This window comes from Pogona vitticeps, chromosome 9, assembly GCF_051106095.1.
Source record: "Pogona vitticeps strain Pit_001003342236 chromosome 9, PviZW2.1, whole genome shotgun sequence".
In the NCBI taxonomy this organism is placed as follows: domain Eukaryota; kingdom Metazoa; phylum Chordata; class Lepidosauria; order Squamata; family Agamidae; genus Pogona; species Pogona vitticeps.
The window spans coordinates 25,814,866-25,840,651 of NC_135791.1; the positions used below are offsets into that span (position 1 = coordinate 25,814,866).

Consider the following 25,786-nt stretch of genomic DNA (forward strand, 5'->3'; position numbering starts at 1 on the left):
TTCCAATATTATGATCATTATTACGTTAAAAAAAGAAACCACATGCATATTCACAAAAAACAGCCACCTTTTCCCACTGGGTTCCCTTTTTTCCATGTCGGTTGAGGGATTCTGGCCGTTACCAATCTTTTTGACGCCAAGACGTTGACCCAAAGACTTCCAGTCAACGGCAGCTTCGGGGAAGAAAAGGCCACTGTGTTTATTGCACAAGGAACTAGTCTTCTGAGCTGCGGTTCAGCTTTGGAGTTTTAACTTTTTAAACAGACACGGAGCCAAAATGCTGGTGGCGAAGCCGGGGGGAGGGGGATAGGAGCAGGGCGGGGGGAAAGCAAAGGTTTGGAAGTAGAGAGCGAGCCGTTGGCCACGGAGTCTGATTGTCCCCAGAGGTACCTCTTTAAGTAGCCAGTACTGTAATGTGTTTTTTTTTTTTTTGCTTCAGTTAGACACGGACTATTAAATCTCCTCCCCCGCCCCCACGAAGCTCCCAGGTCGGAGACTCCGCAGGCAAGCTCACACCCCTCCATGGAAGGGGATACAACAACACACAAGGTTATTGTGAGAGGACCTGCAAGGTACGGTTGATGGATTTAAAAAGTCGCTGGGGGCACCTCCTGCCTTCTTCCACCGTGGGTCCGAATGCTGTCCGGAAGACCCTCGGCTTCTTCAGCAGATGCTTATCCAGGGCCCTTTCACGCCATTAAATCTGAGCCTTTCCGGATCGCCACCATCCTTTGCTAAGTGGGGGGTTTTCAATGGGAAAACAAGAGTACAAGTTCAGGGCAATTGTGTTCTCCTTTGACACTGCTAGCAGAGACCGCTGCTGCCTCACATCCAAAGGAGGGTCACCCAGAGAGGAGGGCATCCCCGGAGGCACCTGAAAGTCGAGGCTGCCAGGCTGCCCATCATCCAGCCTTCCTCCAAGCCTCCAGTCACAGCACGCTGACTCTCTCGGTCAAGCCCTTCATCTCCGATTCCCGCTGCTCGTCCTCCTCTCTCTCCTCCTCTTCGTCTTCCTCTTCCAGCCGCCGAACCCGCAGATGGTCCGGGTAAGGCAGGCTGTGCTCAGCGGCAAACTGCTCCCACCGGGCGTCGTCGCTTTCGTGGGTGATATAGCGCTCGCCCATCCTGCTTTCCAGCTCCCGAAGATCAAGCCAGGTTTGGTAATCCTAGACATGTGGATTCAGAGGAAAGGAACGGGAAAGGAGGGGTTAAGAGACGCTGCGGAGGATGCCACGTCTTCTCCAACCTGGAACCCACTGGAGAGAACAGACAACAACTCCCAGAATCCCCAGTCAGTCTAGGCAGGGAGGTTTGTGCACCCTGAAAACCAGGCCCTGCTCTTCCCCAGCCTTGGTGGGCAGGAGGAATCCAACCGGTCCCCCTTCTGCCAGCCCCGCAACGCACCTGCAGCCAAGCGTGGCTGAGCGATTTATCGACACTGTAGCGTTTCCTCATCTTCACCTGGAGGAGGTTGTTGATCAGGTCGATGGCTGGGAGGGGAGAAAAGAAGAAAGGCCTAGGGTCACCGCAAAGCACCACAACCCCATTTGGCCCCCGGCGTTATGCCAGCCCAGCACACATCCGCCCGTGGGCCAACATTCAGAACAACCAGACACGGACTTGGTAGAGGAGCAATGCTTCAGCAAAGGGAATTCGGGCCCTTTCTCTCTGATCCGTCAAGTGCCGAACTGACCGGGGGGGGGGAGAACCCTGCCTCCTCTCGTTCTCATGAAGGAGAAGGGAAAACCACAAGCCCGTTCTCCTCGCCTATGAGATATATCCTGGTGGTCTTAACAAGAGCTTTCTTATTTGTCAGAATAATTTTTGTGCAAAATGACGACAGCTGCTGACTTGTTCCATGGGCTTTTAAGAATCAGAGGCCTTGGATGGTTTGTTTGTGTCTTTTGGAAGCATAAGCCACTCCTCCTGTGCTTGCTTGCTGTCTGTAGGCTTTGCCTCTCAAAAACGAAAGACACTGGTTTTTGTGCAGTCACATTTGTGCACAAATTGCAGAGAAGCTGATGAGGATGGGGGGGAAGAGTTCCTTATTTCCCTCTTGCGCTGGTTTCAGAGGGTTTGACAATTCTTTCTTGAGATGTTTTGTCATATCAAGACAGCCTAAAACTACACAAAAATGTTACATAAGGCAACCCACAAGCGGTTCTTAGTCATGTTGGTCAGAGAATGGCCAGACAACCAAAGGAATACAAAAACTGCGCAATTGCTCTTGCGCCAACACATAAGGCACCCTGATTCTGGCTCAGTGGGTGATGATGACACAATAAATCCTGAAATGTTGTACATCTCCTGAGCAAAGAGGAAAGGAAGTCAAATTGACCGGCCCCTCAACTTTTGGGTGGTAGTGAGGCGGGTGGGCCTCCCCGGTCGACACTGGACTAGAACTCCCATCAGCCCCAACTCTCAGTGAAGGATGATGGGATTGGGAAGTGTGACAACTTTGGGGACAACCATATGTTCCCCATGTCTGGATGACAGGCAGGAAAGACAGAGTGATGGGACTGCATTGAATTAAACTGCCACTAATTAAAGAGTCCCCGCTGTGAATCTGGATTGTGCATGAAGCAACCTGACTAACACACAAAGAGGAATCAAACTGGGGACTCTTTAATTAATGGCAATTTTCTACTACAGGTTACAACCTCTCCCCGCCCCTCCAAGGCCGAAGGCATTCTGCCGCCAGCTACCTCCGATTGAGATCTGGCGCCACGGATTAGGGGGGTACATGAAGGCGGCGTTCTGGATCTGGTCGTTGATGTCCTCGTCCTCGTTAAACGGGAAGGTGCCACTCAGGCTGACGTACATGATGACTCCGACGGACCACATGTCCAGAGAGCGGTTGTAGCCCTGATTGAGCAGCACCTCGGGCGCCAGGTAGGCCGGGGTGCCGACCACGGAGCGGCGGAAGGACTTCTCTCCAATGATCCGAGCAAAGCCGAAGTCGCACAGCTTCACCTAAGAAGGGGAGAGGGGGGAGAAAAAGAAATCAGGGCGCTTAGCATCTTAAGGCTGCCACACACCCCTTCAAGTACAAGCTAGTGGTCATAATTGACCAGATAGGCGGGATATAAATAAAATAAAATAAAATAATTAATTAATGTACCGAATCTCACAGATATGCTTCCCAGTTCTGCCTGAAAGCTGGCATACAGAAAGACCCCTGTAGCCACAGGGGGATGTGTTCCATGACCCACCCCACCTCCCGTGGATACTGAAAAATGTGGATTATAGCAAACACTATTACAATAGCAAACACTGTACAAAGCATGCTCTCTGGCTCCCTTTAGTCCCCAGTTCTGGCCACTTCATTTTTAGAAAAAAATATTTCCAGGAGGTTTTTTTTGAATAAGATTTTTTAAATATTTTCAGACCATGGGTAAGTGAATCCGTGGATACTGATCCTGTGGATACCGGGGTCCTACTAGATTTGGGATGCCTCCAGCCCCCATGATGATTTACTGCCAGGAGAGTCTCCAGAACAAAGAAACTTACCTGGGGAAACGGCTCAGCTGAAGCCAGGAGGACATTCTCAGGCTTGAGGTCACAGTGGACGATGTTCTTGAAATGCAGATGTCTTAAGGCGACTAGGATCTGGCCACGGAGACACCAATAAAAAGAAAGTGAAGGAGTGGAAAGGTGTGTGTGGGAGAAGTCCATGAAAGCCCACGTTGCCCAAATTGCTGACATTCTTTGGGATGAATCTGTGTGTGAGCTGAGCTACAGTTCCTTCCAGGGATCAACATTTGACCTTAAATAATGCATCGAAATAAGCAGGAAATCACACTTGGGGGAGTTTACTGGGGAGAGATGTCTTTTTCACTGAAGAGACACCAAGTCAGAGTGGAGGGAAATGGGCCCCGAATCCTCCTCGCTCAGCAATGACGCTCCTCTCAGGGAGGTGACCTGAGTCCCCCCACTTTGCGGGGGGGGGGTCCTTCAAGACTTCACAGAAATTGGAAACCCGGGTAGGGTGGCCTTAAGTCAGATTCCAACTCGACAGCCCATAACATGAACACAGGGAATATAGACCATGAAAGCAGCTTCCTAAAGTTTGCCAGCACAAACTGGATCACGCTGCAGCCCTGAAAGAGAAAACATTCTCTTTTTCTTAAGGTAGCCCATCCTATCCATAGCCTGTCGCCAGTATCCTCCGTCTTCTTGTATTGCTGCAAATTTGTACAGAGAGGCTGAAATCCAGGAGCAAGAGGAAACTAGAGTAAGCCCACTGAATCAGTGGGGAGGTGGTAAACCCACACCTACGCAAATGCCACTGATTCAATGAGCCTACGCTAGTTGCAGTGTACTACTGGATGACGGTGAGAGAAGAGTCTGGAGTTGGTCTCCGATGCCACCTCGTGGGGGCTGGCTGAGCTGCACGCTTCTCCCCCCCCCCCCGGCTTTCCCAGGATTGGGACCCACGCCGAGTGGAAGAGGAGATCCTTTTTTACCTGTGTGATAAGAAACTTGGTCAGCCGTTCAGGAAGCCGCCCCTTCTCGGAGGACAGGATCATTTCCAGCATGTCCCCGTGGAGCTTCTCCATCACCACGAAAACTTTCTCGGGCGTCTCAAACATGCATTCTAGGTTCACGATTCCAGGGTGTCTCAAACTCTACAGCAAAGGCAGAAAAAGCAGGGGCTAAACCACCGAGGCAAGGGTGAGCATTACACAGAGGGTGGACTGTAATGCTGTAGCGTCCAAGGCCCTCGGACCCTCCCCAAGCCACTCTTTTCTCCTTATTGGTGGGCCACATCATCATCATCATCTTAGAACTGCACAGCTGGAAGAAATCCTATGGATCGGGTCCAGCCCCTGTCCAAGAGGCACCACGGAGGAATCGAGCTCTCAATCTCGGGCTCCACAGCCAGAGACTGAAATCATTCAAAGCAAAAGGTGAGAACATCCGACACGCTAGCCCTTCTCTCTTTGTTAGTCCAAAGTCTGAACTCCAGGACAACTAACACTACCAGGGAGCGATTATTCCAGATTTATGAACCCAACAAGAGGATCAACAAGGTTGCCGGAGTTATTATTCCAGAGCGAGTCACCTGAAGTTTAAGGGTGAGATCTCATACAACCTGACCTCCCTGCTTGGACAGAGTGTGCGTGTGCAAATCCAGTTGTGTACACACACACACACACACACACCCCTACCTCTAAACAAGAAAGAAAGCAAAGCAAGAGAGACAAAAAGAAAGAAAGAAAAATGTTTTGGCAACAAATGGAAGGAACAGTGCTTCTCCTTTTAAAACAGTTTTTTGTTTTGTTTTATTTTGTTTTTACTTCCCACCTCATCCCGCAAGGGGTTATGAGAACAGCCGTAGCTCTCTGGTCACCTCACAATTCATCTTTGATCACAAAGCCGCCCAGAGTAGATTCGGTAAAAGCCGGAAAATAAATAAAATAAGTACGGTCCATGTTGGGTCCAGAGTGCATACAATTAACTCTTGGACTGGGAGGGGAAAGACGGGGTTATGAAGGAATTTTTCCACAGTATGTGGGGATGCCGGTCAGCCGAAGAGGGCCAAGCTCAGCTCACCTGCAAGATGGCCACCTCGTTGCGCAGCTGGCTTTCTTGCTTGGTGGGGAACCGGAGCTTGTCAATCACCTTCACGGCCACATCGCGGCCTGTCTTCCGATGTTTCCCTGTCGGTGTAATCGGGAAGACAGCTTCTCAACGAGGAGCTGGTGTTTCCCTCAGAGAGGTGTGGCCTCCCAACCTGCCTTACACGCCATCCTGAACCCAGATCTCCTGCATCGTTGTTCAGCTTCTTAACTATTGAACCACTTAATGCATGACTCTGCAGTGAATTCTCCATAACAGGAACGGTGTTTGTAAGGTACTCATGTGCAATGACTTTGAAATGCAGAGCTGGGAAGGGACCCTCTGGATCATCCAGTTCATCCCCTGTCAGGGAAGCACCGAAGGGGGAATCGAACTCCCAGCTGCTGGCTCCACAGCCAGACAGCTAAACCCCTCTGCTAGCTAGGAGAAAACGAGCAGACCCTTGGCCTTCGTGTACCTCCATAGACAACACCAAACTGCCCGGAGCCCAAGACTTCATCTGGGAAGATCTGGTAAACGGTGGCAATGTCCTGCAATAAGACAAAAGGGTCATGCTTTTAAGCAACTTTGCAACCTTAAGTAGGAGAATCAGACCAAGCTGAGGGATTGAGAGGGTGGGAGCAATAAAAGGGGGAAGCCAAGGGGTGGAAGAGCAACTCTAAGGCTTCTCATACCCACCACATTTTCCTGGATTTGGCTGTTGGACACTGAGATTCTCAATGAATCTTGTCCTGGAGAGAAGAAGGGAAAGGTCAGAATTTAACCCACCGCCTATGATCGCCAAGACGTCCACCAGATCAGTGCCCCATAAGAAAGCCAACAGGGCTCATGGAATGAAGTGTATTGTATCCCTGCAAAAACCAAACCACCAGGAGGTGGCAGAGTAACACCCCATCAGCTCACTAGAGGTCAGCGTTGTGCAAGGAGCGTGCTCAGAATGGAGGACTGTAACGGAGCAGGGCTGTCGCTACAGGGCATGAGCGGCACCTGTCAATGTGTAACAAAGAAGGCACTAGGTTCCGGGAAGCAGTGTTGCAAATGAAGGTCATAAACATGTGCTGGATCCTAGACCAATGGTCCTCAAGCAGTGGTACATGGGGCACATGGTATTCATAAAATTTACTCTCGCATAATACCAACGATGTCCAACACGTGTGACTTGCCATCTCCACTGACTGCCATGGTTATCCATCTGTGACCTTTTTGCATGCTAGATTCTGGACACTTGGTTTCTCTCCTAGTCTCTTGTTCCTCCTGTCTGGCTGGTAATTTATTAATATAATTGCAGAATAGCAGAAACCATAAAAATGACCTTCTTGGGGAAAAAGGGAGCTTTTGTTTTCTGTCTTGGTGGAACCCAGGTTCTTTGCAAGAATGGTTGTTAGGACGTAGAATATGGACGGTTGAGAACTAATGTATGTATGTATGTATGTATGTATGTATGTATGTATGTATGTATGTATGTATGTATGTATGTATGTATGTATGGATGGATGGATGGATGGATGGATGGATGGATGGATGGATGGATGGATGGATGGATGGATGGATGGATGGATGGATGGATGGATGGATGGATGGATGGATGGATGGAAGGAAGGAAGGAAGGAAGGAAGGAAGGAAGGAATCCTAATTTATAAATGCTAAATTATTGTTGTTGCATTTAGTAGAGCAGGTTAATTAATACATCTGGAGAATAAGTGTTGAAAACTATGTTTTTGGTATTTTAATGTTAATTTAAAAGCAATAGCTTCTTAAGATGAGACATGTTTTTCCTCTTATCAGTGTCAATGTTAACAAGTTAAGTCAGTTGCACGTTATTTTCAAGCTTGGTGCCGAGGCAATTTCTCATCTGATCCCTAGAGGTCAGTGTAGAGCAAGAAAGAGGCTCAAAAGAAAATCCTTGGATTCATGGGATCAGGATGATGGTAAGAGAGCTCCAAGTGTGTGTGTGTGCGTGTGCGTGTGAGTGTGCACATATTGAACACTCACTGTGAGGTTCCTGGCCCTGAGAAGTTGAAGCCCCTTGAAGGACCACAGGCATGAGGGCCTGGCGGATGGCCATCTCCCATGCCCTGGCATTCTCCACGCTGTCTCCGCCATGCTGGGGGTTGCTGGTGATGCCGTTTTCTCCCACAAAGTAGGTGGCCTTGGCAGTCACGATTTCAAAGCAGTGAGGGTTGGCTCCTGGCGGCATCAGGGAAAAGTCCTGCGCCGGCTCCACCACCAAGATCTCCGACAAGGGTATCTCCTACAGGAAGGGCAGAGAAGGCATTAACATGAGCTGCCTTGGCTGGTCTTCTCAAAGCATCTCTTGCTTAGCCAGGGCAGAGAAAGGAAGCATGGCTTTCTGAAGAAACTACAACTCCCATGGTCCAATGGCCATGCTGGCTGAGAGAATGTGGTGAATTAAAAAAAGGACAATGCACCCCATCTCCAAGCTGGTACTGCACATGTTTCTTGTTTTCCTGTAGCAACCTTCACCTGTCCTCGGACGCATCTCTCAGAATCCCAAGAACAGAGGAGATGCTGTTTCTTTTGGGGTTGTATGTGTATTTTTCCCCAAAGTTAATCTGCAAGTTTCTATCCCTCAAGGCTGGAAAGAAAGGCTGGGAAACATATAGACAGCACTTGTTGAAATCTCAAAAGCCAGTTTAGGTAACAGGAAACTTCCAGAGATTCTTAGGGCACACATGGCTTCTTTCCTTGGGCAAGACAGGAAACTAAATTCACCCATGAGGACAACAACAGTGAAAAACAAGGGTGTTTGCACCAACGCTCAGGGATCCAGCGCAGTAGGAAGACACGGTAGGTGGGTGAGAGAGTAACACCGAAGTCCTGGCAACCTTACAAGGGAAGGAACCCTACGAGTCCAGGGGTCGTTTTGCACCTCAGCGGATGCTCTGCATGCACACCCGCCCAGATCCTGCTAGAGCAGGGGTTCCCACCCTAGGGTCCCCAGATGTCCTTGGACTACAACTCCCAGAATTCCTTGCCCACCAGCGGCTCTGGCCAGGATTTCAATCTGAGCTGCAATTCAAGAGCATCTGGGGACCCCTGGTTGGGAAACCCTGTCCTACAGAAACGGGGTGTTCTTTATAAACTAGTTAGCAGACAGCAGCATCCCGTTTTTAGAAGTTAATTTCATTTTGGCGATCCAAAAACCAACCAGGGAGAAGTTCTAGAGTTACAGAAACAGCATCACGAAGGGGGGCAGAGTTCTCTCTCTCTCTCTCTCTCTCTCTCTCTCACACACACACACACACACACACACACACACACACACACACACACACACACACACACACACACACACACACACACACACAAACAAAATGGAGAATCTTACCTTGTAGTAGCGGCTGCTGGTGTTGTTCTGAAACAGGGTCAGGCACTTGCTGTCCAGCCTCCAGTAATGGCGTTTCCGCTGCCCAACGGAAGACAAACAGGGGTTTTTAGGGTCAGGGGGTTTACAGGACTATGGTCTTCCATCCAGGAAGGTGGGCGCGCTGGATGCAGTGGGGGAATCGAACGCCCAACCTCTGGCTCCACGGCTTAATACCTTGACCCCTGAGCTGCCCAGCCAGCTAATAAGAGGCGAAGAACAGCCCAGATCACTGCTCCCTACAGCCGCTACAGGACGTGACAGGTCTTTCCATAATAGTTTTTAAAAAAGAAATTACAGCAAGGGGCAACTGGAGTAGATGCACCCCCCTCTAAAGTCTGCATGCCACCTCCAGACCACTGGAAATTGACAGCCTTTGGTTTAAACTGTTGACAAAAGCACCGCAACTCTTGGAAGTCATTTGGGTGAACGAACCACCAACTGTTCAGCAAAAAATGAGAAAAGGCCGTGAGGTCCTTACGTCACACAGATGCAAGAGCAGGTGATGCCTTTATTAAATAATAATCATGTGCCCTCAAGGTGATTTTGACTTATGGCCACCCTTTTTTCCAGGTAGAGAAACTGCCTTTGGTTTAAACTGTTGACAAAAGCACCTTGGTGGTTGCAGAGACTGCTCAGAAGTGGTGGACCATCCCCTTCTTCCGGGGGTGCCCTGGGACTGTGGGCAGCTTGCCCAAGGCCACCCAGGCACAGCGGGGAATCGAACTCCCAACCTCTGGCTCCACAGTCAGATACGGTGACCAATGAGCTACCCAGCCAGCTCCACACAAATCTATACACCTCTTGCTTTGAGCTAAAGGAGGGCGAGAGAGCTAGGCAGGCATCTCAGAAAGACACCAGGGAGGGTCCATTCTTCCTTCCCCATTTTGGGGCCTCAGCAAAAGGGCGAATGGAAGCCAAGAGGGCTCTGCCCCAATGATCTTACACACTCTCTGAGTCTAGTTGGAAAAAGCCACAACACTGAAGGTGAACGGATCTGCACCGCTGGTGCTATTAAATGCAAACACATCTACGGCCACAGCCTCATCGAGTCTCCTTCCAAAGCAGCCCAGTGCTCCCCGCCACCCCCCCAGCCCACCTCCCCTGCTCACCAGGGTGTCCTTGTTGCTGAAGTGGACCAGCCAGCCTTCCTTCAGCACCGTGCTTGACTTGCGGGTCGTCTGCCGGATCGACTGCACGACGCGCATGAGAGGGATATAGCCCATGGAGCTGGAAGGGACACCGAGAGAGGAGGGGCAGCTGAGCCGTATATCAGGCAAAGTGAAACAAGACAAAGGAGGAAGAAGCCAACCCAGAGCCGAGAAAAATTCCTCCTGGGAACTACAACTCCCATAATCTTTCCTTCCACTGAAAAACTGAGCTGCAGGAGCAACGGACTGTTAAGCAACACTCCAACCTCTGTAAGGGAAGCGAAAGGTCCAATCTGACCGTGCAAGAAAAACTTCACACAGGGCTCAGGGACGGAACGGGGAAGGTTCTGTTTCTGAGGGGCCTCTTCTCACCCCTGAGCTTTGCTGATGTCATCAGTGTCCTCGCTCATCCGCAACTCGCTCTCCGAATGGGACCCCGGGACAATGCCGGAGTCGTCCGATTCATCCATGAGTGAGTTCTTCTCAGACTCACTGAGGTCACTGGCATCTTCCATCTGCACATCTGAGGAGAGCAGGAGGGGAACATGTTGAGTTCGGCCCGGAAATATCCAGGATAAAGATCATAGATCTTCCTAAGTAGCCTTGGGTAGGTCATTTCCTAAAATCCTCTGACCAACTCTGCAGGGTCGTTGTGAGAATAAAAGGGGGGAGAAGGAGAGTCGTCTATACTGCTTGGAGCACCTCAGAATCTTGCCTCATGACTCCCTGCAAGGAAGAAGGGGGTGCTCACTCACCTCCACCATTAAAGAGTGTCTCTCCAAGGCAGTCATTGGGCACTCGAGTTGCGCAACGTTTGTGGCAGTTGAATTTGCAATCTGGAAAGGGTTAAAGAACCGGAAGCAACCGGGTTAAAGTTCCACCTGGCAGGTACTCACGGGGACTCCCAATTACTTGTCATCTTTCTCCCCCCCCCCCAATCCGCTGCTCCTCCACACCTGGTCTAGGAGGTAGACCTTGGGTCTCCAGATGTTCTTGGATGAAAACTCCGGCCTTCAGCACTAACTGTGCAGGCCAAGATTTCTGGGAGTTGTAGTCCAAGAACGTCTGTGGAACCAAGGTTGGGAAGCACTGAGTTAGAAAGAGGAGCAGCAGGAGATCTGGGTTCAAATCCACCCTTGGCTGTGAAGCTCATTGGGTGCCACCTTGGGCTGAGCTACTTCAAAGAGCGGTTGTGAGGACGGAGTGGGGAGGATGGGAGTCATCTCTGAAACCTTGAAGTCACCAGAGGACAAGTGTGATAGAAATATATGTAACAATTCAACAGGTAAGAATAAAAACTTTGGCCAGGAGGGACTCGCAATGCCACAAGATGGCCAGCAGGTGGAGCTCTGTGACAAGAAAGGGATATCCCAACAGTTCGCCAATCTGGGGCTCCTCATGTTTGTAGACTACAACTCCCAGGATCCCTCCCCAATGGCTGAGCTAGCCAATGTTTCCTGGGAGGTTTACGTTCAGGAACATTTGGGGCCCTAAGTCTGGGAAGCAGTGGGGCATTCCCTCTGGTCCACCCCACTCGTCCACGTGGAGCAGGAGCAACCCAAAAGAGATGGTAAAGGAAAAAGGCCATTAGTTACAAGGTATCAGAAAAGTTATCTGCTGCTAGTTTATTTCTCAATTACGGAGGTCTCACAAAGTTACAAAACAAAAGTAACATATCAAGGAGGAACAAAGTTACTTTATTGGAGTAACGGGCACTGTCTTCTAGTCCCTTTTGAAGAGCTTCTGAAGGCAAATGTTTGAAATTTCGGATTTCGTACTCTTCTGAATCTTAAAAACAGCAACACCACAGTACAAGGCAATGTTGTGTGCTGTGCTGTCAGGTTCCCTCCGGCTTAGGGTGACCCCATGAACGGGCAGTCTCCATCTCGTCATGCTCTGAGCTGCCCCGTGCGGATTGCAAGTCCCATCGTCCCCTGCCCTGCTCACCTTTGCACTGGAGCCCCTGGCGGAAGAGACCCTTGAGGAGCTTCTTGCAGTACTGGCAGACGGTGGGGCGGGTGTAGGAGTGGATCAGGAAAGTGTGGGGCACTTTGACCTTGGACAGGAAGAGCTTGTCCAGTTCAATGGGGCGGCCGATGTACGTGGAGGAGGCCAAGCGCCGGGGGAAGGAGTCCGCGGAGCTTCGGCTCTGGTTGGTGGGGAGAATGAGGGCCTGGAGGAAAGGAAGGTGGAGGAAGAGTCAGCTGGATGATTGCAAGCCCTTCACACTCGCCCTGCAGTGAAGTCCCCTCATCCGTGGGGGATCGGTTCCAAAGCCCCGCACAGATACTGAAAAGGGCAGAATATAGCGCTATTCATAGCATGGTCTCTGGTTCCCTCTAGTGGCCAGTTCCAGTAACTTTATCTTTAGAAATAGATGTTTCTAGGATTTTCTTTTCACATTTTTAATATTTTCAAGCCATGGATAAGTAAATCAGCAGATACTGATCCTGTGGATATGGGGGTCCTACTGTGTTATCAAGCCTTCGCTGCCCTACCTCACAAGGAAGCTGTAAGCATTACTAGAGCCTTGGAAAAGGGACAGGTGACACGCCTCAAAATTCCCAGCTACCACCAGCTAGCCTGGCAGTAAGTAGAGGTGGAAGGCTTTTAAAGTTTCTAGTCCTTACTGCTGGCTCTGGCCAGAAAACCAGCAGGGCCAGGCCATTCCCATTCAGGAGAGAGGGAAATAAAGAGAGAAATTGACTCACCAGATCATCTGTTGTCGAGGGCAAGGAATCGGTGGTCGACAGACGCAGTGACTGGGAATTAGCTAACGAGGTGGAGGAGAGGCGCCGCTTCCGGGCCCCACTGCAGTTGTTGGGGATGCTGAAGGCACAGCGTTTGTGATAGTTCAGGCCACAGCCTAGACATGGGGGGGGGGGAGGAGAGAGAACAGCCTTGGCTTTAGCCTTTTGGTTTGGCAGCCCCCCAGGAATAAAAAAAATGCACCCCATCCCCCACGGAAGCACCACAAAGCAGGCATAAACTGGAAAGACCATTTCTCTTGAAGGGATCTGGGGAAGTGCAGCGGAGCGGGGCGGGGGGAGAGAGGCTCAGCAGGAGAGCTCACACGCCCTCGATTAAGCATTAAACTTGCCAGGGACGGACCTAAAAACCAAGCGGTTAATCTCATGCCAGGCCCTGAGGCTGGGACAGGACGAGGAGACCACGCCACCCCACGGTCGCCTGGCGCTGAAGGTCAACAACACCGAGGGAGAGGCCCCAGAAGGCATGAGGCTTTTGCTGTCCTGCTTCAGGGGTGCTGAGGCACTTATAGGGTTGTTGCCCGCAAGCCAGCAGGCGAGGGGGGGGGGGGTTCCAGCGGTCCCCAGAGCAGAACCTGGACAGGCTAATGGCGTCGGGCAGCGACTCCCCATTGTCACGCAATGCTTTGTGTGTCTGTTTGGGGGCTGAAGGGGGGAGCATTCCATTCTACGGGATGCCCGTCTAAACCAGGGTGGGCAAAGCACGGCTCGTGGCTGTAGGTCACCCCCCCCAAGAGCCTTTAAACATCCCCCTCCCTCATTCACTCGAGACCTCTGACATGGCAGAGATGTGGGGAAAAGCAAAAAGAAAGAAAGAGAGAAAAACGTCCCTCTTTGCAAATGGAGATCTCCAGCCACTCCCAGTGGCTAAAGGCACCCGTCTTTTTCTCTGCTGATTAAAAGGCTCCCCCATCCAGGGGGCAGTGGCAGGATCCTTACCATCACACTTCAGGCCCTGGCGGACCAAGCCGAAGAGCATCTCCCCACAGTGGTCGCAGAAAGCGGGCGCCCGGTAGGAATGCACGTTGAGGGCGTGCGGCCGGATCTGGAAGTCTTCGAAGGTGGCTGACGCTGGGGGAGAAAAACCCGGTGGGTGGGCGGGCGGGCGGGCGTGTCGTCCAACGGGCCCTTGGCTCAGCAGGAAAAGGCTAAGTCAGTGGGGCAGCCTTTCCCACCCTCGCCCCCTCCGGGAAAGGGCTGCGCGGCTCAGAGCCGATGGACGTTGTCGTTTGGGAGTTGCAGTCCGCCATACTGGAAAGGGGCCTCAGTTGCAGGTGGGGAATCTCGGAGGGCAGAGACCCCCAGGAACGCGTTAGGTGCCCCCATGGGAGTTCGCATCGAACTCGTAACCTTGGAAAGTATGTACTCCAAAGATGATTAGAGCAGTGGTTCTCCACCTTGCGTCACCCAGATGTTCTTGGACTGCAACACCCAGAAGCCTTCACCACAGGCTGGGGTTTCTGGGAGCTGCAGTCCAAGAGCAGCTGGGTGAGCCAAGGCTGGGAACCATGGCTCTAGTCTACCTCCCACTAAGGAAGGACACGGTGTGCTAGAACACCCCGGTGCACGGACACCCACCACCCACTGATTTTCCAATCATGGAAAATGGCTCTCCTCCCCCGTCTCTCTCACTCTCCTCTCCTCCAGGTCAAAGCTACCCTTGAACATGCCACGGAGGGTTGGGTTTCCAGACCCTTTATCCTCTTAGCTGCAATCTTCAGGATGCATCCTGGCCCGTCCGTCTCTTCCTGAAACTGGGGTGCCAGACTTGGACAGAATCTTCCATGTGAGGTCTGACCAAAGCACATTGGAGTGGTTCTGTCGCTTCCCTTTACCTGGACATCAAACGTCTGAGGATGGAGCCTAAAACGCCGTTAGATTGTTTTGGTGCTGCATCACACCGCTGGCTTATGTTTAGTGGAGTTAATTCCTATCTCTTTTAATTAGTTAACCCAGAGGCAAAACTTGCTCCATGAACATGCAGGAGCTAATTCAATGTCTAAGGACATTGGGCTACCTTGAGAGCCTCACCATATCCCAGGTAGCCTATATCACGAGGATACAGGTGAGGATCAGAGGAGGGCCAGAGGGGAATCAAGGAAGGTAGAATCAGAATCAAGAGGGGAAATCAAGTAGTCTGCTTGAGAGGTTCACCGGGCTATGGAAATCATAAAGAAAATCACAGTGATGGGGCAACTGACTACAATACCTAGTTCTCCCATGGTGGGGGTACAGTTTGGACAGCTGTGAATAAAAATGTCCAGATCCAGGCCAATGGTATAGATTAGGTGAGGGAGGGGAGTGTCTCTCTGTGCTTTAGATCGGCACGTGTAACAATCTCTTCCCAACTGAAAGCCAACTGAACCCCCTCACACCCCCCAGGGTCTCCTTCCTTTTTGAGAGTCCCTGGATCTCAACCGAGTCCACAGCGGGAGGGGGAGAGGGGGCCAGGGAGGCCAAGGAAGTCCAGCAAAAACTGTCACGACCTGCCTTAGCCATCTTTTCCTCCCCTCCTCGGCGCCCGTACCAAAAACCCACATCCTGCCTCCGTTGCCAAAGCATCCGGTTTGAAAACACCACCTGCCGCTTCAAGAGACGAGAAGAACTAGGCCAGGGCACAAGAAGGGAGGGAAAGGTACCGATCGGAGGAGGGTGGAAAAGTTAACCTTGGGGACTACAAGCTACTTGATGGGTGGGGGGGGGGACTCGGGGATTTCTCTTCTCCAGAAGCCGCCTTCTAAAAATCTGGGAAGAGAGCCCTGCCCTACCCCCTCCAGACCCCTTGCTTTCTCCTCAGCTTACCTGAAAGCACCACCTCCACCAGGTCCCCTTCTTGGATATTCGAGGCAGCCCGGACCAGCTGGAGGATGTTGGCCGAAGACGGGTCATGTTTGAAGAGCAGGATCTTGTCGTAAAGGCCGTAGAAACCACACTCGGGGAACTGGGAAAGAACGAGACGGATGTGGGTGGACAGTGAGCAAACCCCACACAAGGACCAAGAAGGACCCCTCTGTGCCAGAGTAGAGTGCATCCGATCTGGTCTGGTTGGGAAGCCAAGTAGGGCTCTGGCTGGGTTAGTCCCTGGAGGGGAGACGGCCTGGAATGTAGAGGGTTAGGATTAGGAAAGGATTCTGCCTGGAGGTCTGGAGAGCCCAGACTGAGCGGACAAGACTGGGTGGGATCAAAGAAGGTCTGACCCAGGTGGTGGGAGGTGGGCACCTACGCCCTTTGGCTCTGCTGAACTTCCTGGGCTTCATGTTGGAATGGACTACATCTCCCAGCATGATCAGGCTCCGGGGTGGATGCTGGAAGATGTAGTCCCAAAATGTAACCTTCTCGATCTTATAAGCATCTCTCTGTGTGTCTTGGTGTGGGCAGATACGGTGGGGAAGGGGGGAGAGAAGCAAAGGTATGTTTTGCAGAAGTTGAAAGAAAGAAGGTTCAAATTTCAAGGCATTTTGATGGAGAGGCAAAGCCGCCTTCTCTACCTGCGCAGGTGCCACAAGGGACCAAGAGTCGTGCACGCACTTGGGCATGGATAAGTTTTATTTGGGGCAAATGTTCCTGAAAGCCTGGGCCAAACAAGACTTGAAGGTGTGTGTGTGTGTGTATGTGTGTGGGGGGCAACACGGTCCTTTGCTAACATCTCTTTCACGCCCTCCTGAGCCCATTTGCTGCTATGCAAATTCAAGCGCTTATTTTTAGCTCCAAGAAGGCCTCTATCAGAGGCATTCCAGCTGATCTCTGCCTTCCTTCCTTCCTTCCTGCCGACAGAGAGGCCTGTGTGGCCACAGGGTGGCAAGAGAAGCCAGTCCCCTCCCGAGGAAAAAGGAGCAGGCTCAGGCACCCCTGTGGGGTTGTCCCTGTGGCCTTAGCTCAGAGGCACAGATGATGCTTGGCCTTCAGAAAGTTCAACCACCCCCAGCATCTCAAGGTGGGCTTGGCGAAAACGCTTGCTGAAAAACCCGGCCTGAGTTTAACCTTCTGGGTTAAAATGGCCGAAGGTCTCACTCTCTGCGTAAGGCGGCTTCTGATGAGTTTACGAAACTCGGAACAAAGTTTTCGTTTCTGAAATCTAGACGGCAAGCTCTTTGGGGCAGACAGCCCACCTAGAGAGATGTAGTCTAGACGCTGGGGACAAGCAACAGGATGAGAGGGCATCCAGGAGAGGGAGAAGGTTTGCTAGATCCTCTGGTTGATGGACAGGGCAGAGAACGAGGGCGCCGTGTTTTGGCCGCCGACTTGATGATGTGGGTCTTGTTCTGCGTACCCTCAGCCTGTCTCTCCAGGTTTAATCCAAGAGTTTTCAAGAGTTCAGAAAGGCCAACTCGAGATACTTTGCTGCCTGACACAAATGTTTTACACACAAACAGTCTGCTAACGGACTTAAACCTTCCAGAAAGAAAATCCACAGACACCTCTGTTCATAATAAAAGAATAAGAAACTAAATCGTGCCTTTCATGAGAGAGAAAACCGGTTTGTTGCTCGGGGCAGCTTTTCTCGCTCTGCCTCATGGTAGGGCCAGTTCCAGAGTCCAGGGAAGTTGGCACAACTCTGCCCGTCCTACCTACCTCGCAGGGTTATTGCGCAGATACAGTGGGCCCAAGGAGAACTCGCCCCCCCTGCTTTGAGCTTGCCAGAAGAAAGGCCATCGTGGAGAAATGATGCCACCAACAAACAGGCACCACCAGGCCCCCACCAACGGCCACGCTGCCTTTTCCAGGCGGGAGATCTGAAAAGACACCTCTCCGTTCTGCCACTCGGCACCTGGTGAGGCAGGAGTTAACTTCTCCTGGCGAGGCGGGAGTTAACTTCTCGGTTACACAGGCCTCTTTGCCTCCACCTCCGCCCAGCAGTGTGTTCCCCGAAGGGCAGGAAGCATCATAATAGCAGGTCATCAACTCCTGGAGTTCTGTGAGGCCAGGAAAAAGAAAAAGAGAAAAAAAGGACCAAGCCGCCCGCCTGGGTGACTCACCCACCCAACTGGCAGGCAAGAGGGCCAGGTGTTCAAAACTCCAGACCGGAACAGGAGCTGGGCAAAGTGGCCGAGTGACAGGAGGGCAGCCTGGTCCTCATCCTGGCCAGCTTCCGAAGCCACTTCCCCGGGCGGCTCAGCTCATCCCTGAATAGGTCTCCTTTGCCACCGACAATCATTCCTCAGCCCCTCAGAGCTTCCCATCTAAGTTTCAGCCCTGGGTGTTCCCATCATCCCCAGGCGAAAGAAGACCTGCCCCCCCATCCCGTAGCCTTCTCTGACAGATCTGCCCTCCAGAGGATCTGGACTACAATTCCCAGTATCCCCAGCCCCAGTCGTTCTTCTCTGGCACATGGCTGTTCCGCAGGACAATGCTGGGTCTTCTCGGTGGTGGCCCCTAAAACTCAGGACGCTCTCTACAGAAACCATGCCCAGCATTAAATTATTGTGGAAAGTCCTTATTTACAGAAGCTTTAAATGCCTGCTGAAAACATATTTGTTTACCTTCAAAAATCGCTTTAAACAGATGCAATTTATTTCAAACATGCATTCAGATCTTTCAGATCCAAGGGAATATGACCACTAGGAAGACGCAAATAAAACTGCCAGGATGATGGGTGCCGGAGTCCTGCACGCACCAACGGCTCCACATCGGGAAAGGCAGAAGGAACTGGGCTTAGCATCATTTTAGCTTTTGCTTCCGCAAGTCTAATTGCTAGCTGTCAGTGAAAGGGTTTTGGCATGATAAAGCCACGGAGGTAGAGATAAAAGATTTTCCAGTGGCAAGAGGTACCCTCGACTCCTCCCATAAGAAGCACAAGCAGAATAAATGATAACAAAAAGCCGAAGGTGGCAGAGGAAACCGCCCAAAATATGCAGTGGAAAATAATTTTTTCAAACTACATCTGAAGTCTGTATAATCCGGTGTTTGGATTTCTCATGTGGTGTTTATGGTTGTTGCTTTAAAAACAGAAGTTACAAAAGTTCTTTCCTGGGGTTACCAGGGAAACTTTTTTTTTAATTTCTGCATTTTAAAGAGCCATTTGGTTATCATCTGAACCGTTCAGGGAGAAATGAACAGAAACTGCTCAGGTGGAAGGAATGGACAGCCTTTGGCAGTGGGAAAAGAACAGGTAAATGAAGGGCATTATTGGCCTATCTGTGTGTGTATATAACTGAATGGTTTACCTGGACTGCTAAAACTCCCCACAGAGGTTTCCAACTAGCTTCCTTTTGCTGGCCTGTAAAGGATGTGACCGAGGGCGGTTTCATCCTGGAGACGTTCCCAAGCATTATCGCTCAGCTCCTCAGAAGGAGAGACATTTCCTTTTCCTGCCCAGCAAAAAGCAAGAGGGGGGGGGGAGAAACACAGGGTCTCGGCCCGCTGCTATTTCCGCTCCTTGGCCCAAACATAAAAGACAGATCGAGAGCAGGAATCGGGGTGGGGGGGGTGGCGGCGGCTCTGGACTTAGCTGAGGCCGGTGAAGGGTGGGGGGAAACCAAGTTGAAGAGTAAAAGACTAAGGGCCTTCCAAGCTCATTTGTTTATTTATTTAAAATGTCCGTCTGCTATCTTTCTCCTCAAAAGGACCCAATTTATGAATTCATTGCGTGGCTTGAGGTGCGCCTCCACTGTAGGAACGAGGAATGTAAAGCACTGGGTTCAAATCTTGAGGTTCCCAGGTGCTTGTGGTAGCGGTCGTCTGGGGAAAGTAACTTTTTGCAACCTCTGCGCGCTCCCTTCTGCCCTGTACAGTCCTTTGAAGGCTGCCATCTGTACTCCTCCCTCCCCCCCTTTCATTCTAAAAAGTGGATTTGCTTCTCCTAAGGTGTAACTTGTTTGCATTAAAATTAATTTGTATTTCGGGCTCTCCTCCTTTTGCCTTGGGCTCCGGGCAGCCCTGGAATGACTCCCACCCACCCCTAGCCCCAGTTTCTCCGAAATGGAATTTAAGGCCTCACACTGAAAAAAAAGAGGATTTTCCTAGGTAGAGAATATTCAGGCGTGGCCGTTCCCTCCTTCAGGGACTGCCCTGGGACTCTGCAGCTGGCCCAGGGCCACCCAGGCTGGCGGTCCTTGTAGGAGGCAGCATAGGGATTCAAACTCCCAACTCTGGCACCACAGCTAGATGATACCTAAACGACTGAGATCTCCAGCCACCTGTTACACAGAATTACTGTACAGATTGTACAGTTGTACAGATTACTGACGTGAACGATACAATTTGAAAAGTCCCAATAAAGACTGCAGCCGGGTTTTGCAGGATAGGGCTCTGTATTCAGGAATCTGTACGCTTTGTTCCGGTCTGTCTCCCTAATGCAACAACCCACCCCGAGACCTCCAGTATTGTTTTGTATGCAACAACATTCTTCTCCCAGCATTAGAATTCATGTGAAGGCTAAGGATAAAATACTGAAATTAGATGTGCAATGTTAAATTGCCTTTATACCCCAATCATCTGTGGCTACCTAGCGTCGGGCGGAGGGCCTGCAGCCCAGAACGGGAGATCAGGCTTTCTCTGTGCACCCTGCGTGGGACACTCACCTCTGCTTGACTTTAAGATAAATAAATAAATAAATAAAAATGAGGCGGGTTTTATGCCCACTTTCAGTCAGAGGAACTTGCCAACCATAAAACACTCGTAAAGTCACCACGTAATTGATACATTTAAATAGATGGAGTTAAATATTTACCAGTGGAAGTGAAATAAACCGTGATGCCAGCACCCACATCCACAGAAAGGGACACAGAGGTTATTGGGCAGGTTTAAAAGAAAAAAAGGCCCCGGGTTTGAGTCTCAGCATCTCCAGGGACAGCTCAGCAAGTGTCACTGCTGACTCTCCCGGACCAGGTGGATCAAGAAGACCTCCCTTTATACTTGCTAATCACGACAGCTTGATCAGAGGTTTCTGCACAGGCCTGATTTGAAACGCCACCTCTCCATGTTGGCGTGTGCGGACGGATCGAAAGCACTTCTGTGCACATACAGAGTGTCCTACCCCATCTCTGGGTGACCCTTCTCCAATCTCTGTGGGTCAGAGACCCAGAAGAAGGTCAGCGAGACAGGCTGAAGCTCTGATAACTCTCCGTTTAGAAACTGGGAGAGGCTCCGCGCCGGAATGGGTTTCCCCAAAATGCACCCACGCCAACCTGTTTCTGTTGCAATTTTTGTTTTGTTTGCAATTTTTTTCTTTAACTAATTCAATTATTAATTAATTCATTTATTCATTTTTGAGAGGGTAGACATTCTCACTTTCCATTTGAAGCTGGCCCATGTTTTCCTACTACTTATTCCGACATTTTTGCTCTTCTCTGCAGGGGGCTGGCAGGGGGCCCGGAAGAGGTGGACTTGAACAGTATCTTTTGATCTGAGATGTCTTGTGATGCTTTTACAACTAGCAGATTTATTTCTGTGTGGCCTTCCACAGATTATAATCCACATCTTTAGGCACCTGTGGAACAATATTTGGTGTGTGTGCACGCACACACACACACATGAGAGAGAGAGAGAGAGAGAGAGAGGGAATGGGGACCAAATAAAATAGGGAAAAGATACAGGTGATGACCTTTCAAACCAATAACAGCCTTGTAAACACGAGTAATGAACATCCAAGCATCAGATTCCAAATGCACATGGCAACATTCATAACAACAATGGGACTATATTCAAAGCAGGCTTTCTGTCCAAAGTTGCCAACTTCTTTTATCAGCACCTGCTCCTCTGCCCTTAACCAACAGCCTGAGCTGCTGCCATTCTCAGGCTGCTCTGCCACCCGGCTCTGCGCTGTGCAGAGCCTTGCAGAGATGAACTGAAGGAGTGCGTGCACAGGGCCTTTCAATGCTGCACATGTGGAAACCACATGTTTACACATGGATAAGCACACAGCTGGATCTTTCATAGCTACGTCAGTGCTAATATATACAAAGCGCTGGGCAAGTCCGACCATCATGCTTGCTTGCAAAGATATGTACACGGGTGACCCTCTGACACAGGGATCGCCACCAAAAAGACACTGAGGATGCCTACGGACCAGGAGTGGAGCAGGAGAAAAAGTGTTGCTTTAAACTACACTAAATAATAATAATAATAATAGAAGACAAAAATGTTGTGGCACAACTTACTTTCTTTCTTTGTTTTATGAACTATGACAGCTACCTCTTCTAAAACTACTTCCTTTGACAACAAGATCTCAGGATTTGCCCGTAGCTAATCCATGCCCAGGGCCGAAGCCCAGGAAAGGAACTTTCCTGTACTTTTAATAACAAGCTGCCATTAAATGGCCACCTGTCTCAAATGAAGCCCTCTGTACATGCACAAAGGCATTATCCTCAACCATAGCATATCAACAAGCCAGGGCCTTTGCAGAGGCATGACACCGATTCCAAAGCATTCCTGAAGAGTTTCCCATTTTATTTATTTTCCCCCAAGTGGTGAAATTTAAAAAAAGGAAAGGGAGGGGTACTTGGTGCTGAAACAATGGGGAAAGGAGTCAGAGAACACCGAGCTGAGAACCACGGAAAGGGCTTCCCCTTAACGCTGTGACGGCAAGCTTTGTGCCTCGTTTAGATTCCACTTGGATTTTGCCACCCTTTGGGTTTAGGACACTTCTTTTAAACAGATTATTCCTCCCTCCATGCTTCCTAAGCCATGCTGAAGAACTAGGATTCTGATCATCGGTCAATAGCAGTGCCAAGGAAATAACACCACAAGAGCCAGCGACACAAACACAGGGGTGAAAAATAGTGTTGGGACATCTTTTGGGCTAACCCGTCCATTGAAGTGTGAGCACGGCGTAAGGCCCACCCCTTGGATTGGCAGGGCACGGTATGTGGTCTGAAGGGAGATCCATGAAAGCTCAGGACGGGTTGATCCCCTTTGCATTTGCTAGCCTTGAAGATGCCACCCAGTTTTGGCTTCGCTTTGTTTGCTTCTGTCACTGCAACAGTAACAACACCAATAAGAGTCATTCTGAACGCACCAGCCTAAAGCATGCCCAGAAAAAAAACAACTCAGTATTTCCTTCTAAGTTATTAAACCCAGGTTTAAACTCCAGAACTGCCCCCGCCCCAGCGGTTATTCCAGTGTGAATAACAATAACAACAAGCATCATCCTCACCAACATCTTAGAATTGGGACCCTACGGGTCCTCATCGAGTCCAGCCCCTGTCCAGGAGGCACGGGGTGTGTGTGTGTGTGTGTGTGGGGAGGAATCCCACCCCCGACCTCCGGCTCCGCAGCCGGAGACAGAAACTTTTCGAAGTGAAAGAGGGAAGAACACGCAAGGCGCTAGTCCCTCTTCTCTGGGTTAATCGGGAATGTGAAATCCACAACAACGAGCGCTATCAGGGAGTGATTATTCCAGATTTAGACAAGAGAATCAACAAGGCCGCTGGAGTCATTGTCGTTGCAGAGTTCGTTACCCGAGGTTTGAGGGCGAGTTTCCGCCTTGGAGAGGTTCAGACCCCGCGGAAGACACCCAGCCCGGGCTGGCAGAGATGGAGACGTGTCTGGGCAGGATCCCCGCGGGACCTTGGGGAGCGCTCCTTGCGGCTGGGGATACTGGGCCTTGTAGTCCCCCCCCAGGACGGTCTCCCCCGGCCCAGCGCCCGGGAGGGGGGCGCGCGCGCCCTCCGAGCCTACCTTCTGGTCGACGATGGAGCAGGCGAGCTGCTTCACGTGGGCGAGCTCCGAGGAGGCGGGCAGCAGCACGAACTCGCGGGTCAGCCCGATCTGGATGTGGAAAGACACGCCGGCGGCGTGGCAAGGGGCCGAGGAAGGGCCGGCGGCGGGGGCGGCCGGGGCGGCCGGGAGGGCGCACGGTGGAGGCAGCGGAGGCGGCGGCGGCTCCAGGGGAGAAGAGGGGCCGGCGGCCGGGGAGGCCGGGGCAGAAGCGGAGGCGGCCGGGGAGGCCATGCTGGAGGGAGCCCGAGGCGCTGATCTCGACCCCCCCAGCCCAGCCCAGGAGACCCTCACAGGGATGGAGAGGCCGGAGCAGCAGCCGGCGCGCCTGGCTCCGGAGACGCCTCGCCAAGCGCCCGCGGAGCCACTTTGCGCGCCCGCCCTGCGCTTTTCTCGCCCGGACCAACTTTTTTTCCCCCCCTCCCTCTTTCTCTTCGGTTCTTTTTTTTTTTCCTCCCGAGGAGGAAGTGCGGTGAGTGACAAGCCTCCGCGCCAATGGCGAGAAGCGGGGATGAAGTCACCACCGCCCGCCTTGGTGCTCCGGAGTGGATCCGGAACGCCCGGCGCGCCTCTGAGGATCTCGGGGCGGGGGGGGGGGAGGCGGATGGGCTTTTGCCGGCACTTTGGGAAGCCCCCCCCCCTCCGGATGTGTGTGTGTTCAGCGGCTCAGCCCTCCCTGAGTTGGAGAAGAGTGCGTTAGAGCATGTGCAGAGTGACGGTCTGGCTTTCTCGCCGAGAGGGCAGCCAGACGCCATTCCGTCGGGAAGAAGGCGTTGCGGCCGGATGGTTTTGGGATCCCAGCTCTTCTCTCTCTTACCGAGAAAGGAACCAGCTGCTAAACTTTCTTTCCCAGGATTTAAAACCACGCAGGGGTGTCCAAACCGCCGCTGGGAGGCGCGGAAAACTTTTCCGAGTCGCGTTGAGCGCTTGGGAACGTTGCTTTGTTTGGACTGCCGCTGCCAGAATCCCCCCCCCCCCGGGTCTTCCCCCAAGTAACTTCGACGACCCCAGCGGTTTCCTGACGCTGGATCGTGTCTTCACACGGGCTTACAGGGGGCGGCCCGACGGAGCGATGACCAGCTCTCCTTGCCCGCTTGTCGAGAGGCTGAGAGGCGGTGGCGGGCCGTCCCCAGCGAATCCCAGGCGGGAGTGGTAATTTGAACCCAGGTCTCCAGGGTCTTATTAAGCTCACCGCCGCACCGCAGAGGCTCTGCTTGAAAAGTGTCCGGAATAAATAGCCTGACCGGCCCCCTTCACCGGTTCTTAAGGGCGAGGAAAGGAACCAGGGAACGTCGGTCTAATTTCTGATGGGGTGGCACAGACCGGGGGGGGGGGGGAGAGACCTCTACAAATGCCCCTCATCCCCCCCTCCTTTGCTGTCACCCCCCCTTCCCCAGATTTTCCCATGGATTCAGAGGCCCTTTTCGGGGGGGAAAGAAGCCCACCCCTTAGCTAAAGCGGTGAAGCCGATATTAAAGTTCATTTAACACGGATGGGTTGTGTGTTCTTGCTCTTAAGGCACCAGAGAGTCCGTGTGGATTGGGAAAGGGATCCAGGGACCGCAGAGGCCCTCCCTCGGTGGGACTGTTGTCCATCTCAGATCCTGCCTCTTTTTCACCTGCTTCAGCGGCAGACACATGGGAGGGGGCTGCATGCCTGCCTGGGTGTTTGTTTTTTCCCGTCCCCCCTCTCAGCTGTCACCATGGAACTTCCTGCTTTTCCTCTGTCCCGATTAATTTCCCTTCCCCCCCCCCCCCGAGGCAGGCGGGGGAGCCTTCCTCTTGCATCTGGGGAAGGACCGGCTGGCAGCTTTCCTTACTGTGAAGACACCGAAGACTTTATTTCCCTCCGTGTTCTGCTCCCACACGGTTTTAGCGGAGTAATTTGCCGGCCTCTTCTGTTTTTATTTTACTTTCCTCCACAGCTGGTAAAGTCCTCAAGGCCGCCCAGCAAGGCATCCTCATCCTCATCATCTTAAAACTGCGGATCTGGAAGGGACCCCGTGGATGATTGAGTCCAGCCCAACAAGGAAGCGCCCAGGGCGATCTCGCTTCTGCTGCAAATACACACCAGTGGCCATAAGCAAACCGTCTCCCACTCAGTCCCTATGTGCTAATTTTATTGACACATCTGCCACTGTCGAGGGGATGGTGATGATGATGCTCAGCCAGTGGGGCGTGCCTCCCTTCCAAGAGAAGGCACGCCAAGATATCAGAGGAGGCAGGTCTAGTCTGAAAATAAAA

General features: G+C 51.7%; 1 protein-coding gene across 1 annotated transcript; it reads right to left on the minus strand.

Moving 5' to 3' along the window:
* PRKD2 (protein kinase D2) lies at positions 1 to 24,104 on the minus strand. The gene is made up of 18 exons (XM_020787217.3): positions 23,505 to 24,104; positions 15,690 to 15,828; positions 13,827 to 13,958; positions 12,831 to 12,985; positions 12,067 to 12,292; positions 10,875 to 10,955; positions 10,492 to 10,642; positions 10,081 to 10,198; positions 8,933 to 9,010; positions 7,576 to 7,834; positions 6,262 to 6,314; positions 6,041 to 6,113; positions 5,557 to 5,663; positions 4,467 to 4,628; positions 3,511 to 3,609; positions 2,706 to 2,973; positions 1,405 to 1,490; positions 1 to 1,166 (listed from the first exon to the last, which is right to left on the minus strand). Exons 1-18 carry the CDS (start codon positions 23,775 to 23,777, stop codon positions 930 to 932), a joined length of 2,697 nt encoding a protein of 898 aa, XP_020642876.3. The 5' UTR covers positions 23,778 to 24,104; the 3' UTR covers positions 1 to 929.
* Positions 24,105 to 25,786: the final 1,682 nt, after the last annotated feature.

Coding starts and splice junctions, on each gene's coding strand:
- PRKD2 (XM_020787217.3), bottom strand. CDS start 23,777: ATGGCCTCCCCGGCCGCCTCCGCTTCTGCCCCGGCCTCCCCGGCCGCC. Junction 13,959..15,689: donor GGTGGAGGTGGTGCTTTCAG/GTAAGCTGAGGA, acceptor TTTCTCCCCCAG/CGTCAGCCACCTTCGAAGAC. Junction 1,491..2,705: donor GCGCCAGATCTCAATCGGAG/GTAGCTGGCGGC, acceptor CTCCCCTCCCAG/CCATCGACCTGATCAACAAC.